This window comes from Triticum dicoccoides, chromosome 3B (genome assembly GCF_002162155.2).
Source record: "Triticum dicoccoides isolate Atlit2015 ecotype Zavitan chromosome 3B, WEW_v2.0, whole genome shotgun sequence".
NCBI classification, from domain to species: domain Eukaryota; kingdom Viridiplantae; phylum Streptophyta; class Magnoliopsida; order Poales; family Poaceae; genus Triticum; species Triticum dicoccoides.
The window spans coordinates 704,149,269-704,166,241 of record NC_041385.1 but is presented as its reverse complement, the minus strand read 5'-3'; the positions used below and the strand labels follow the sequence as shown (position 1 = coordinate 704,166,241).

General features: G+C 44.6%; 1 protein-coding gene across 1 annotated transcript; it reads right to left on the bottom strand.

Moving 5' to 3' along the window:
* Positions 1-14,937: 14,937 nt before the first annotated feature.
* Positions 14,938-16,543, bottom strand: LOC119277992 (salicylate carboxymethyltransferase-like). The gene is made up of 4 exons (XM_037559348.1): positions 16,408-16,543; positions 15,702-16,094; positions 15,355-15,621; positions 14,938-15,264 (listed from the first exon to the last, which is right to left on the bottom strand). The coding sequence occupies exons 1-4, from the start codon at positions 16,489-16,491 to the stop codon at positions 14,938-14,940; spliced, it is 1,071 nt and encodes a 356-aa protein (XP_037415245.1). The 5' UTR covers positions 16,492-16,543.
* Positions 16,544-16,973: the final 430 nt, after the last annotated feature.

The window sequence follows — 16,973 nt, the reverse complement described above, 5'->3', positions numbered from 1 at the left end:
CAACGATAGTAGTCAAGCAATGAAGTCAAACAGATAAGACAAATAAGCAATGACTTCATGAAGAAAAACTCAAAGTAAAGGAGGGAAGAGATAGAACCAGTCACTTGTTGAAGACACAGGATTTGTTGGACCAGTTCCAGTTGCTGTGACAACTGTACATCTGGTTAGGGAGGCTGAGATTCAACTCAGAAGACCGCGTCTTCACCTTATTCCCCTTGAGCTAAGGACACACAGTCCTCGCCCAATCACTCTGGTAAGTCTTCAAGGTAGACTTCCGAACCTTCACAGACTTCATTCACCGGCAATCCGCAATGACTCTTGGATGCTCAGAACGCGACACCTAACCGGCTGGAGGATACACAGTCCTCAAGTGTAATAAGTCTTCAAGTCACATAGACAGAAAGACTTCAGTGATGCCTAACACTCTTTGGCTCTGGGTGTTTGGGCTTTGTCCTCGCAAGGATTTCTCTCTCAAAGGCTTCGAGGTGGGTTGCTCTCGAAACGACAAAAGCCGTAAATTAACTCTGAGGAGCCACCAATTTATGGTGTAGGGGGTGGGATATTTATAGCCACAAGGCAACCCGACCTGATATGTCCGAAATGACCCTGGGTCACTAAGGAACTGACACGTGTTCCAACGGTTAGATTTCAAACACACATGGCAACTTTACTTGGGCTACAAGCAAAGCTGACTCATCCAGCTCTAGATAAGATTTGCTCTCATTATCTTCGCTCGAAGACATAGGATTTGGGTTGAGCATCACTTCAGTCACTCTGACTTTGTTCACTTGGACCCCACTTAACAGTACGGTGGTTCCTATGACTCAACAAAGAAGAAAAGGAAACAACGAAACAACTCAGTCTTCGTGCTCCATAGTCTTCACTCAATGTCTTCTCATGTCATAGTCTTCAGTGTGAATATCTTCACACACCACCATTGTCTTCAATGTCTTCATACACTAGGGGTCATCTCCGGTAGGTAAACCGAATCAATGAGGGACACTTCCTGCGTTATCCTCCAATTGTCACAAACGCATTAGTCCCTCAACCAACTTTGTCGTCAATACTCCAGAACCAACTAGGGGTGGCACTAGATGCACTTACAATCTCCCCCTTTTTGGTGATTGATGACAAACTGGTTGAAGTTTTCAACGGGAAAGAAGTATATGAAATTGTAAAGGATAGCGTATTGTCTTCATATGTGGCAAGGGCTCCCCCTGAAGACGTGCATATAAATAATTTGCTTTTGGAATGCAAATGCACATGGCAGGTTGTAATTGTGGAGATCCACTTCAACTTATGAAGATAATTCATCATGCACGAAGTGATATAACTAAGAGAATGACATGCATAATGAAAAAAAATGGACGTCTACAGAATGATCTAAGTGCGGAAGTTATCATCGCACGTGGAAACGCAAATAAGTAGCAGACGACCATCAAGTTTAAGTGTTACAACTCAAAGAACGAAGTGTATCAAAAGCAAGAGTTGTAAGCACTAGGCAAAAATATAAAGCAACCGCCCTTATGAGCCCGCTTGAAGACTATCAACTCATATGCTTCTCCCCCTTTTGTCAGTAATGACCAAAAAGGTTTGAAGACATAGAGCATCTACTAGTCCTCATGAGGAGTAGTTGAAGCAGTAGGGTTGTCGTTGTTATTTGGCGGTGCAGACGAACTTGGTGCAGTGTCGATGCGTGCAGAAGTAGGGGGCGGTGAATTTGCATCGTCTTCATCATCGATCACATTGGCATTTACAATTGCCGAGGAGGAAGAATAGTCAGAGTCTTCAAGAGATGGAGTTCTTCGTAGGACAGCATTCCGTGGAGGAGTGGAGTCAAACTTGAATCTTGCAGTGAAGCCATCGTCTTGAAGATCTACTTCAGCACTGAGCAGGGTCAAACGCTTCCATGATCGCCAACAAGTTTCATGAGTGACAAATGCATTCTTGGTGGCAAGGTTTCGAATGCGATTTACATCCACCAAGAGGCTTTGCATCTGACGCTTGAGCCAAAAATGATGCTTATCTTGTTTCTGAAGCAGGGCCACAAGAAGTTCTCGGTCATTTAGGACCCGAGAGCGCTTCAAAGGCCTTTGGCGCACGATGAGGTAGACGAATGTTTCCAGCCATCGGATAGACACGCGTGACACCTTGGACTCCTTCCATAGGCTGAGTGAAGCTTTGATGTTCAGCATTTTGAAGACAAAGAGGCTTCTTGGCAGGTTCAGGGTATATGGCTTCAACTGATATGTCAACCTCTGGTAGAAAGATCACATGATTGCGAGCAGAGGGTTGATAGTTGACAGCAGAATGTTGCTTAATGAGGCGCATGACCCATGGAGCATAGAATTTCAGTCCGAAAAGGTCAGATCCAGATGCAGCCAGTTGCCTGATGAAGAAATCTTGCGCATTGAAGTTGATTCCATTGAGGATGTAAAAGACCAATGTCTTCATGGCTCCTTAAAGTTTTGTAGCTGATGAATGTCCTTTGATAGGCCATAGAGTCTGCCTGATGATGTGATATATGGTGCGCGGCAGATACTCAAGGTCATCAACAAAGAACTCCTTTGGGTATTCAGCGTCATGAGGCAATGGCTTCATCATGTTCAACATCTGGCTCATGTTGGGCTCAGGCTTATGGAAGATGCTCTCTAGTGCATTGCGGTGGTTTTGACACCCAGGTTCATATAGCTCTCCGGGAGTGGATAGGCCTGTAAGCTCAATGATGGCAAGAGCTTTGGCTTCATGATGAACATTTCCTGTCATCCACTCGAGAACCCATGTCTTTGTATCTCTGTTATAACCGCGAATGTGTAGCGTAGCATAGAATTAAAGCAATAGCTCTTCATTCCAATGTTCTTTGTCTGTCACAAAGCTGAGCAGACCAGCATCACGAAAGCAGTCAAGTGCTTCTTCTAAGCATGGCAGTCCAGCAATGGCTTCAGTGTCGAGGCGCATATGAGGGAAAATGCGCCCTTGATCATACAGAACATAGGAGTAATAGCTTCGTTGCTGATGACTCCAGAAATGATCTGATGATATTCTTGGCCTTGTATAGGGGTTCCTTGAGCTGTCAAAGAATGTGTTGTGGCTTTTGAAGCCATTTGCATTAAAGGACCCGACAGATGTGGCAGTACCTGGAAACCTTGGCAGTCTTGGCTTTGGCTTCTGGACCTGAGGCCTATGCTCAATGTGATAGTCAAACTGAGGACCAGAGACAGTAGGCGGAGGGACCAGAACGGGCCATCTTACTGTGATTAGCTCGCCATGGTTGTATGCTTGATCAATTGTATAGGGCCTTGGTGGCGGAACAGGAGCAGTGGCAGCAACGGTGGCTTCGGGCTGCACAACAGAAGCTTCAGGAGCATTTTCAGCATTGACTTCTGGTATGGTGCTTGGGACAGGCTCCACATTAGCTTCAGCCATGACTATGTCATCGGCTTCATTGGTGTTGGTGGTGGCAGCCTCAAGGTTTTCAACCTCCACTTGATGAGCTGGAGGGTCAGGCACAGACACGTTCACATCATGAACAGCTTCTTCAGGAATGGGGGGAGTAGGGACACGTTCTTCTCGAGGTTCGTCATTGGCTGATGCAGCCGGATTGTCTTCAGCAGCTGGGGCTTCAGACACGGGGACATTCACAGTTGGAGTGGCTTCTGAAAACACTTGACGTGCAATAGGTTGATGGTGCACTTCTCCTTCTGGAACGCTCGGAAGAGGGACTTGACACCTTGGTCCTTTGCGAAGCCTTTGTAATACGGCGACGCCTTTGGAGATGGAGTAGGCAGGTCCTCATCCTCTTCAACTTGCACGGATGGTGTGACTTGTTGTTGTTGGGGAGTACTGGGGGAGTCTTGTTGTTGCGGGAGATCAGCCCATGAAGCATCCTGAGCAATTGGCGTCAGAGGACGACCAATGCTGATAATTTCGTTGTTCGTAAGAACAGGCGATGATACCACATTGTATTCAATTTGAGGAAGAACTTCATCATCTTCAACATTGTCATGGTGACCAATGTCTTCAGCAGTGATGGGATCAACTGCTGGAATCTCTTCAGCTTCAGGAGCCTCTGTGGAAGCAGGCTCATGAACAGTCATTCGTAGTTCTTGGGTTGCAGATGCAGGACGAACCACTGAGATGGGTTCAACAACAAGGGGCTCTGTGGGAGCAGCCCGATTTTTCTTGGTCTTGCACTTCTTCTTGGAGGGAGCAGCATCAGAGGCTTCTGAGGTTTTCCGTTTTCTGGCTTCAGCCTCTGCAGCCCTCGTCTTCTTCTGTTCTGAAGCAGTTGACGAGACTTTTGGCTTCGAGCCAGTCATGCTGCTTGGGAAGACAATGCAAGGTTCATCTTCCCTTGATGATGCAGATTGGACAGTCGATTTCTTCTTCTTTGCAGCCATCCTGGGGTCGATGCCAGGACGACCAAGAGCCTTGCGCTTCTCAGCCTCATTGTAGGCAAGCACACACTTGTCAGCCAGATTTTTCATGCACTCTCTGGAGCCTCGAGCTTCTTCACGCTTCTTGTGAAAGGCTTCTTTGAGCTCGTGCAGCATGATCTTGAAGTTCTTGACATCGCACGTTGAGCGTGGCCACATGCTTCTTGAACTGAGCCTTTTCATAGTCAATCTTGTGCTTCAGTTCGACGATGCGCTGAGCAATAGCTAGCTCAGAAGCAATGGCGCCATTGAAGGCGACGCTGAGGCCAATTGGAAGTTTCAAGTCATCAAAGCTGAGATTTGGTGTGTCAAACCACTCATCAATGAAGTTATGGATGATTGCCATGTCAAAGAGAGGCAAGTTGTTGAAGATCTCAGCTTCTTCCTTGCTCTTGATCAGTTGCTCAAGAGCATCATCTGCAAGATCGTCATCGTTGGACAGATCAATGTGCTCTTCACGCAGAATAGCAGCAGGAGTCAAAGTCTGATCAGTACTCTTGATGTTTTTCTTTTTCTTCTCCGTCTTCTTGGAGATGCGTGAAAGATCTTCAGACTGCACACTGTCTTCAGGAGGTGCAGTGGCCAGTGGCTTCACACGAGAAGCTTTTGGAGGTGCAGCTGATGTTGAAGCCTTAATTTTCTTTGGCTTCTGCAGCCTTGGAGGAGGAGCTGGGGCTTCATCAGAATCAGCATCATTATCAGAATGATCGACTTTGGCACCTTGCACCAAGATGTAAGAGATGAGGCCATCAAAGTTTGAAAAGGAGCCAATTCTATGTTCTTCCGCTTCACGTGTGCCATCATCACGGGGAGCAGAGGGACCAGGATTGAAGTCTAATCCCCATGAATTCTTGTTTTCCTTTGCCGAAGCCTTTGCATACTGGAAGTTGCACTTGAAGAGATTATCGTCATGACACCAGAGCAATGATGATGGGTCGGCATCTTCAGGCGGTGGTCCACGGACCATACAAGGATAGAATTCTTGTGCAATGGCTTCAGCTTTGTTCTTGGGGGAAGGCCTCGATAGAGAATATCACCCCAAGGACTCTTGATAGCATTCTTCTCAGCGTACTCCTGGGTCACGAATTTGTAATTGAACCATTGTTCATCCCAATAGCGTCGAATCCATTGGATTCGTGTCTTGAGCTGATTATAATCCTCTTCAGGATCTGTTTTGTAGATTTCTGCAAGATCATCAGGCAGATCCTTTGAAGTTCCCCCTCGACGCTGTCTGCCACCCTTCCTTACAGATTTCTCCGTAGCCATGAACTTCAAACTGAATGGTTTCAATATGTTCAAAGGCTTCAAAGGCTTTCGCTTGCTGGTCAGACAAGAACTGGCTTCGGGAGATTCAATGTATTGCTGTAAGAATTCTGCAAACGAATGCAGACTATGAGAACCTAGGGATTCTCCCACGGACATGTACCTGTGACAGCATTAGATATGCGAGGGAAGGGGAAGAGGTCATATGCATTCTCAGAAGATTTTGAAGATAAATCAGTTTGAAGACATTGACCTCATGTTGCGAAGACATTCACTTATATGTTGAGAGTCGGTTCCAGATTTGTACGAATCCGTGAATAAGTACAAGTGAGGAATCTAACTAGATATGAAGCTTAAGTGAATATACTAGGCAGTATGAGATGCAGACAGAGTAGATCTAATTTTGTATAGACAGAAACCAATTTTGGTAAATTGGATGAATCATTGAGGATCAAAAAGATGGTAAAAATAGAGTTATATTTACCACACGATGAACTGCTAGATGGGATGAAAGGAGATCGAGCAGTTCAATCCACCGTGCCCTAACTTGGCGATAGAGGACACCTACAGCGGCGGCGGAGAGGACGATGCCCGCGGCTGGCGTGAGGACAGCGTCGGAGAAGTCGTGGCAGCTAAGCGCTTCGTCGCCGGCGTCGTCGAGAGCTAGCGGTGGCTCTAGGGTTTTGACGAGGTGGAGAGGTGGAAGAAGGTTTTCTTGACCGCAAGGGGCACGTATTTATAAGAAGGTGTGCGGCACAACGCAATTACGCCGGTGCCCCTCCCTGTTCACATCTGAGGGACACGTGGCAAGCATGCAACATACTCAGAGTTGTCCCACGTTCCCACGCCGCCAAGTTTGTCGGATGGTCGTTCCGGCTTCTCCGGATTTCAGTCAATAAGGATGAATCATTTAACAGACTTAATGTTTGTCTCTGTGTCTTCTGCTGACAAGGATGCAGAGAAGACATTCGACAGTTTCAATAGAATGCATATGATTTGGACAGATAGAGTTTGAGATTGTAAGCATAGAGAGATTAGGGTCCGATCACATTCACTTAGTTCAAAAGATTCAACAATGAAGACATATCTATAAGTGAATGTTGTAGAGGACAGAATACTAGTTTATATATATGAAAAAGCAATCAAATCAACATAGTGAAGTGAATCATGAAGATTAGTTGAAATTTTGAAGTCAAATCAAATGCGAAGATATTCAACAATAACGCCATGAGTGAAACACTTCAAACCAAGAAATTTGGTGGTGGTGTTACCCACTGTAAAGAACCAATCATGGAGCGGTATACCTTTTGATCGAAGTCTTTACCATTGTCGTCGGGACCAAGATGATGTTTGGCTGGCATTGGCGTCGTGTAACCTTTGCAATCTTGCATGCCGAACTTCTTCAGACAGTCTTTGAGATATTTTTCTTGAGATATGAAAATGCCATTTCTTTGCTGACGAATTTGAAGACCAAGGAAGAACTTCAGCTCACCCATCATGGACATCTGATATTGCTCTTGCATCATGTATCCAAACTCATCACTATACTTCTGGTTGGTGCAGCCGAAGATTATGTCATCCACATATATTTGGCATACAAACAGTTCACCATCATATGTCTTCGTGAAGAGTGTGGGATCTAGGGATCCTGGTTTGAAGCCTTTTCTCTTCAGGAAGTCTTTGATTGTATCATACCAAGCGCGAGGAGCTTGTTTGAGGCCATACAGTGCTTTGTTTAGTTTGTACACCATATCAGGATGTTTTGGATCTTCAAAACCAGGTGGTTGAGCAACATACACTTCTTCAATCTTGCCATTGAGGAAAGCACTCTTCACATCCATTTGATATAGTAAGATGTTGTGGTGATTAGCATAGGCTAGCAGTATGCGAATAGCTTCAAGCCTAGCCACCGGAGCAAATGTTTCATCGAAGTCGATTCCTTCAACTTGAGTATATCCTTGAGCCACAAGACGTGCTTTGTTTCTGACGACTTGACCATGCTCATCTTGTTTGTTCCGATATATCCATTTAGTGCCAATAATGTTATGTTTGTGAGGGTCAGGGCGCTTGACAAGTTCCCAAACATTATTCAGCTTGAACTGTTGAAGTTCTTCTTGCATGGCTTGAATCCATTCAGGTTCCATAAAGGCTTCAGCAACTTTCTTGGGTTCAGATATTGATACAAATGAAAAGTGCCCATAGAAATTTGCTAACTGTGTTGCTCTTGAGAGAGTAAGCGGACCAGGTGCATTGATGCTATCAATTATCTTCTCAATTTGTACTTCATTTGCAACACGAGGATGAACTGGACGAAGCCCTTGCTCATGCTGATCATTGTCATCATTGGGAGGATTGTCTTCGGTCTGAGCATTGTCTTCAGGTTGGTTTGGTGCAGAAATGATAAAATCCTCTTCAGGCAGTGCTTCAGAGGGCATGATTTCACCAGTTCCCATCAGCTTGATAGATTCGCTGGAAGGAGCTTCATCTAATGTGCTTGGCAGGAGCTCTCGTTGTGAACCATTGGTTTCATCAAATCGCACGTCCACAGTTTCAACGATTTTGTAGTGGAAGAGGTTGAAGACTCTGTAAGAGTGTGAATCCTTTCCATAACCGAGCATGAAGCCTTCGTGAGCTTTGGGTTCAAATTTTGACTTGTGATGGGGATCCTTGATCCAGCACCTAGCACCAAAGACTCTGAAGTAGCTGACATTTGGCTTCTTGCCAGTAAGGAGCTCATAGGATGTTTTGCCCAGAAGCTTGTGGATGTAAACACGGTTGATGATGTGACATGATGTATCAATGGCTTCAGGCCAGAACTTTCTTGGTGTCTTGTACTCGTCGAGCATTGTTCGAGCCATCTTAATGAGGGTTCTGTTCTTGCGCTCAACAATGCCATTTTGCTGAGGTGTGTATGGAGCAGAAAACTCATGAGTGATTCCCATTGTATCCAGATAGAGATCAAGCCCGGTGTTCTTGAATTCAGTGCCGTTATCACTTCTGATATGCTTGATCTTGACGCCATAGTTGTTCATTGCTCGATTGGTGAATCGTCTGAAGACATTTTGTACTTCAGTCTTGTAAAGAATTATGTGCACCCATGTATATCTTGAGTAGTCATCAACAATGACGAAGCCATAGAGACACACTGTTGTTGTGAGGGTAGAGTAGTGAGTAGGGCCAAATAAGTCCATGTGCAACAGCTCAAAGGGTTGAGATGTCGTCATGATTGTCTTCGATGGGTGCTTGGCCCTCGTCATCTTTCCAGCTTCGCAGGCACCACACAAATGATCTTTCTTGAACTTGACACCTTCGATGCCTATGGCATGCTTTTTCTTGACGAGAGTGTGTAAGTTCCTCATGCCAGCATGCCCCAGCCTTCGATGCCAGAGCCAGCATTCTGAAGCTTTTGCAAGAAGACATACGGCAAGTTGTGGACCTGCTGAGAAATCTACCATGTATAGATCACCTTTCCTATACCCTTCAAAGACTAGAGACTTGTCAGATTCCATTAGTACGAGGCAATGATATTTTCCGAATATCACAATCATGTTTAAGTCACAAAGCATTGAGACAGACATTAAGTTGAATCCAAGGGATTCAACAAGCATCACTTTATCCATGTGTTGATCCTTTGAGATTGCAACTCTACCTAGACCCAATACCTTGCCTTTACCAGTGTCAGCAAATGTGATTTGACTCTTGTCGGATGGACGTAAGGTTGAGTCCATGAGAAGACTTCGATCACCACTCATATGATTAGTGCATCCGCTGTCCATAATCCATTCTGAAGCACGAGGTGTCATACCCTACAGTGCAGTTAGGAGGATAGGCTTCACAAGGTATGTTGTGAAGCATAAGCATTTGATGCACACTTGGATTATCACAGCTTAGATGAAAGTTAGCACACAGTATGACAGGTAAGCGATTCATATGTGGAATACATAGTAAGTCATTTTATCATGCGTCCCTTTGTGTTTTAGGTCCCCAGCAATAATATCGGGTGCCTTTGATTGCTGGCGGGAGACCATATTCTGTAAAAGAGAGTTAATTCTTCTTCACCACCCACATCTTCAGGGGTGGCTTAGAAGCAATGAGTCTAAGTGCAGCATCTGAGAATTTAGGCTTTGAAGCCCTAGCAAATAGCCTTGCAGGAAATGAATGATACTCATATGAATAAGCAGAAAAGTTCTTAGTCCTATGAACATGGTGGTTTGAGGACACATGTTCATATTCATAAGTTTGAGTACGATTTCCCTGCAAAACATTGGCGTTAGGGTGACTCAAGTGAGTCCTGTATTCGTATGAAGCCGTTGGACCATATGATGCCTTTGGTCTAGGGTTTGCCTTCTTCCCAGGTGGTGTCATGATGACATTCACTAGAAGATTCTTAAGACAGCTTTTGGGAACCCAGATCTTCTTCATAGGTGGTCCATTCCTGCAGTTAGTACCAATATACCTGGCAAACACTTCACCATTCTGATTTTTGAACAGTTTATAGTTTGCATCAAAGGATTCATCAATGATAATAGGATAAGCACAGGTAAAGCTAGATAAAGTGGATGGATCCACTGAAGGTTCCTTTGTAGCAACCCATGTGGTTTTGGGATACTGCTCAGGCTTCCAGTAGGAACCATCAGCATTCATTTTCCTCTCGAACCCAACACCCTCTTTCCTAGGGTTTCGGTTCAGAATCTGCTTTTTGAGGACATCACAAAGTGTCTGATGCCCTTTTAGACTTTTATACATCCATGTTTCAAGCAATGTCTTCAACCTAGCATTTTCATCAGCAATAGTAGTGGTATCCTCAGTAGAGGGGTTAGTTTCCACATCAGTAGTTGAAGAAAAAGCAACAGTAGCAGCATTGGAACATTCAGCAACAGAGGCAGCGTTATCACGCTCAATGCATTTTAAACATGGTGGTTCAAATCCATCCTGAGCGGAACTGATCTGTTGAGCGCGAAATGACTCATTCTCTTTTTGAAGATCTTCATGAGTCGATTTCAATTTCTCAAGCTCTTGCTTCCTTTGAAGATAATCATAGGAGAGCTTTTCATAATTGGTTGAGAGCGTCTCATGAAGACTTTCAAGTTCTTGATACTTAGCATGAAGATTTTTTATGTCTTCAACTAAGGACTGTGAACGTGTCATTTCCGCGTCCAACAGGTCATCGCTTTTGTCTAACAGTTTTTGAGTATGTTCCATAGCCCTTTGTTGTTCTGTAGCAATTTTAGCAAGTGTTTTGTAGCTGGGTTTAGATTCACAATCAGAGTCATCTTCACTTGATGTTTGAAAGTAAGCATCGCGTGATTTTACCTTGGCATCGCGTGCCATGCAGCAGTAGGTGGGAGCAGGATCATCCTTGTCATCATCAGCGTTGGTGTGGGAGTCATTGTCTTCAGTGTTGAAGATGGACTTGGCAACGTAGGTTGTGGCTAGAGCCAGACTTGCAACGCCAGAGTCGGACTCAGCTTTAGATTCCACCTCTGCCTCCTCAGAAGCAGACTCCTCCTCTGAATCCATTTCCTTGCCAACAAAAGCACGAGCCTTGCCGGATGAGCTCTTCTTATGAGATGAAGACTTTGATGAGGACTTGGAAGAAGACTTTGAAGATTTCTTCTTCTTCTTGTCATCAGAGTCATATTCCTTGCTCTTCTTCTTCTTCTTCTCGTTGTCCCTCTGAGGACACTCAGAGATGTAGTGCCCAGGCTTCTTACACTTGTGACATGTTCTCTTCTTGTTGTCTTGAGTGGAAGCTTCATCATTTCTTGAACTGGATCATGAAGACTTTCTGAAGCCCTTCTTCTTGGTGAATTTCTGGAACTTCTTCACGAGCATAGCAAGTTCCCTTCCAATGTCTTCAGGATCATCAGAACCGCAGTCAGATTCTTCTTCTTTAGATGAGGAAACAACTTTTGCCTTCAAAGCACGAGTTCGGCCATAGTTGGGGCCATAGATATCTCTTTTCTCAGAAAGCTGGAACTCATGTGTGTTGAGCCTCTCAAGTATATCAGACGGATCGAGAGTCTTGAAGTCGGGACGTTCTTGTATCATGAGGGCAAGGGTGTCAAAGGAGCTGTCAAGAGATCTCAGCAGCGTCTGGACGATTTCATGCTTAGTGATCTCAGTGGCGCCGAGAGCCTGAAGCTCATTTGTGATGTCGGTGAGGCGATCAAACGTGAGTTGGACATTTTCATTGTCGTTTCTCTTGAAGCGGTTGAAGAGGTTGCGAAGAACACTGATCCTTTGATCTCTCTGAGTTGAGACGCCTTCGTTAACCTTGGACACCCAGTCCCAGACTAGCTTTGACGTTTCCAGAGCACTCACACGACCATACTGTCCTTTGGTCAGATGACCACAGATGATGTTCTTTGCAGTCGAGTCCAGTTGAATGAACTTCTTGACATTAGCAGGGGTGACACCTTCACGAGTTTTTGGAACGCCGTTCTTGATGACATACCAGAGGTCGACATTAATGGCTTCAAGATGCATGCGCATCTTATTTCCAGTAGGGATATTCAGTTCCATCGAACATGGGGCAAGCAGCGGAGACTTTGATTATCCCTACAGTCGGCATAGCTAAACTCCAGGTGGTTAAACCGAATCACACAGAACAAGGGAGTACCTTGCTCTGATACCAATTGAAAGTGCTAGTTATCGACTAGAGGGGGGGTGAATAGGCGATTTTTATCAAAGTCTTCAAAACGTGGAAGTTTCGAAGACAAACAATAGAAATGATCTAATTGATATGCAGCGGAAGATAAACTACAACAAGCAAGCCATAGTCAAGTATGCAATAATGTGAACGTACAAAGACTAATAGCAGCTAGGTAGTAAGGATCAGGATGGAAGATAGTACAAAGCCAATCAACGATAGTAGTCAAGCAATGAAGTCAAACAGATAAGACAAATAAGCAATGACTTCACGAAGACAAACTCAAAGTAAAGGAGGGAAGAGATAGAACCAGTCACTTGTTGAAGACACAAGATTTGTTGGACCAGTTCCAGTTGCTGTGACAACTGTACGTCTGGTTAGGGAGGCTGAGATTCAACTCAGAAGACCGCGTCTTCACCTTATTCCCCTTATTCCCCTTGAGCTAAGGACACACAATCCTCGCCCAATCACTCTGGTAAGTCTTCAAGGTAGACTTCCGAACCTTCACAGACTTCGTTCACCGGCAATCCACAATGACTCTTGGATGCTCAGAACGCGATGCCTAACCGGCTGGAGGATACACAGTCCTCAAGTGTAATAATTCTTCAAGTCACACAGACAGAAAGACTTCAGTGATGCCTAACACTCTTTGGCTCTGGATGTTTGGGCTTTGTCCTCGCAAGGATTTCTCTCTCAAAGGCTTCGAGGTGGGTTGCTCTCAAAATGACAAAAGCCGTAAACTAACTCTGAGCAGCCACCAATTTATGGTGTAGGGGGTGGGCTATTTATAGCCACAAGGCAACCCGACCTGATATGTCTGAAATGACCCCGGGTCACTAAGGAACTGACACGTATTCCAACGGTCAGATTTCAAACACACACGGCAACTTTACTTGGGCTACAAGCAAAGCTGACTCATCCAGCTCTGGATAAGATTTGCTCTCATTATCTTTGCTCGAAGACATAGGATTTGGGTTGAGCATCACTTCAGTCACTCTGACTTTGTTCACTTGGACCCCACTTAACAGTACGGTGGTTCCTATGACTCAACAAAGAAGAAAAGGAAACAACAAAACAACTCAGTCTTCGCGCTCCATAGTCTTCACTCAATGTCTTCTCATGTCATAGTCTCCAGTGTGAATATCTTCACACACCACCATTGTCTTCAATGTCTTCATACATTTTTAGGGGTCATCTCCGGTAGGTAAACCGAATCAATGAGGGATAGTTCCTGCGTTATCCTGCAATTCTCACAAACGCATTAGTCCCTCAACCAACTTTGTCGTCAATACTCCAAAACCAACTAGGGGTGGCACTAGATGCACTTACAACTTTCTTGCAAGTTGCATGCTTTACTTTCCGCTGCTCATATACTCTTTGCATGCTTGCTTGAAAATGTGTCAATCTATCACCTCAACTTGAAAAACTTAAAAACTGCCAACTTTAGTTGTTGAGGGTCTAATCACCCCCGTCTAGACACCTCTTCTCGATCCTTTCAACGGGGGGCGGTGCCCCCCTTTCCTTCTCCCTCTCCCTCTCCTTCCTTCCCCCTCTCTCCCTCTTGGTGGAATCCTACTAGGACTAGTAGTCCTAGTAGGACTCCCCTTGTTTGGGCGCACCAAGGAGGGCCGGCCGGCCTCCCCTTGCTCCTTTATATACGGGGGCAGGAGGGCACCCTAGGACACACAAGTTTCTCTCCCAACCGTGTGCGGTGCCCCCCTCCACAGTTACACACCTTGATCATACCATCATAGAGCTTAGGCGAAGCCCTGTGCCGGTAGCATCATCATCACCGTCGCCACGCCGTCGTGCTAACAGAACTACCCCTCGTCCTCAACTGGATCAGGAGCACAAGGGACGTCATCGAGCTGAATGTGTGCTGAAAGCGAAGGTGCCGTACGTTTGGTACTTGGATCTGTTGGATCGCGAAGACGTTCGACTACATCAACCGTGTTATTGAAACGCTTCCACTTTCGGTCTACGAGGGTACGTGGACACACTCTCCCCTCTCGTTGCTATGCATCACCTAGATAGATCTTGCGTGATCGCGGGAATTTTTTTTTAAATTATTGCTTTCCTCAACATGTTCGGCTAATCAGTACTAGCTAATTACACGTATGTTTCAATGGGGCATACATGTTCTAATGGTTCAACATCAATCGTGTCCGACATAAATCTTACACCCATCATATTCCAAATTTTGGTAGGATTTTAGTTGATTCGAGTATGGGTAGAGGAAAGCAAAGGTAAGTTTTGCTTTATGTAAGGTTTTGGTAAGATTTAATTTGATTCGGGTATGAGTAGGGGAAGGCAAGGGAAGTTTTGATTTAGTTTAGGTTTTGGTATGATTTGATTTGATTGAGTAGCGGATGGTGGCGAAGTAAAGCATACAATGATTAACTCTCATTTAATAGTAGAGATTAATGATAGTTCATTTTGTCCATCCATGAATACCTTCACAACACACCACGAGATGTATTTTGCATTATGAAGTAGCCATACATTGTTGCCTCAAATAAAGTTACAGTTCAATCTCATCAACTATGATGTAACTTAATGTGGACGTATCCTTGATGTACCGGACCATCATGCCTTTGCAAGGGATATGGCCAACATAGCATAAGGACCTAACAAGTTGCCCTCCATGCTCCAGTGACGCTCCGCGGTGCTCACGAATTCATACATGACATCTCCAAAATGTTGGACTAATATTGGCTCACATAAAGCTCTCAAGAGATTGACGAACTTGCTTGGGGTGCTGAGAGCATTGTTCATATCGGTTGTAGGGTCATGCACCTGCATCTCCCTGATCGAAAAGGAGCCCTCTTCTTTAATGATCTCTCTCACCTCTTTACTAGAAGGTTCATACACTGGCACATAAAAAGAATCAAACTTTTCTTTGTCGATCACACCCTATTAATAATACCATCAAAAAAGAGATCAAATGTTTGCGCTTGATTGTAAAAGATAAAATGATGTATTATAATATATGAAGAAATATACCTCTGAGACCATGACACTTAGAATCTGAGATATAGTTCTTGAAAGATAAGAGAATTTGGTGGCGGTTACATCAGAACGCCTCCCTACCAGGGAAACAACCATTCGGCCTTTTGAGACCAATTCTTTGGCTCTCAGCTCCAGGAAATTGGTGAAATCTTTCCTAAACTGTTTTGCATAAGCCTCAAGCACTATACGGTATCTTTGACGCCTAGCATCCTTGTCCATGTCATATGCTGGGATGTGATTCTTGAATAGATCTTCAGGAGCCTGCATAGATGATTTTTTGCTTACAAAGTCGACTAGTAATATGTAATGGATTGATCGATCGAGCAGTATCAGACTCAAACCTTTGAGAGCCAATGCAAACTGTTCGAAGAGCAGACAAGATGTAAAGAGCCACTAGTATAGAGGCGCTCATAAAATGACCCCGGTGTGATACCAGTCACGACGACATGCTCATTGCTTTGACGAAGCATGACTAGGCTCTTGACCACCGTGTTGAAGTCGTTGTTAGGGAGATCGTTCAGGAGCAAACACACTTCCGGTGGTGGTTGTTGGACCTGAAAACAGTGATCTTGGACCGCCTTGACGGCAATTGATACAAGTGTGAGCGCGTTTGGGCCCGTGGAGCAGCCCATGTCCACGATCACCATCTTACCAGGCACCAAGGTGCTAGTGCTACTGCATAATTCAGCGATGACTGCTTCAATTAGGGGTTTCATCCTCTTCTGCTCAGCTGTCTGCAGTTTGCTTGCACTTGTTAAGAAAATCTTTTCCCTCGAAACCAAGGACATCCTCGGTCATTGCATCGATTGATGCAAGCACCCGAAATTACTAATAAAATCTAGTCGAATATTTTAGCTAAACAACATGCACATTAACTTTCTGGTTTGTTCTTTCAAATACCAATAGTATAATCCAAATTATGAACTGACGAAAGAAAATTCTAAATTTTATATAAGTTGTTGATGAGATAGTTTCGTGATGCCAGTTGTCAATGCCAGTCCGTAGAACCATAACTTGCGAGACAATCAAGATATGAGAAGAAGGTACCTGAATACTAGAGTTGCGAGCATAGCTAGTTTCCCCTTGTCCTTGATTCATATGCAGCATCTGCGTCATCTGCTTGGAGGCCATTGCTTGTGGGAGCAGGACGAAACCTCACCTCCAGATTTTATACCTGCAATAACCAGATTAGCAAGGCAATGCTAAAAACGTGCTAGTAGTGGGAAAGACCTACCAGGGCTATTCCACTTCCACACATTTAAATCGAAAGGCATTTAGCACGTTTAGTCCACTGTGGCATTTCGTACGTTGTACTGCTGCATGCAGTGTTTCTTCGTGGCAAGTGACAAACGCGTGCAACCAACCAATGCATGTGAAGCGGAGGAATCCTTCCATCATCTTCCCGGTTCTTGCATGGTGCATCGAAAAAACCAGAAACGGTGAGAAAAAAACACGAGAAAGAAACTAAACAGAAAAAAAAAAGTTCCAGGTTATCGCGCAGTTTCTGTTGTTGCTGTTGAGTTTTCGACTTATGGTGCAGTTTTCCTTTGCGGGAGAAAATTGTGCAGTTGAACATGAATCTGAACTTGCAATTTCGCCCTTGATTTTTCGCA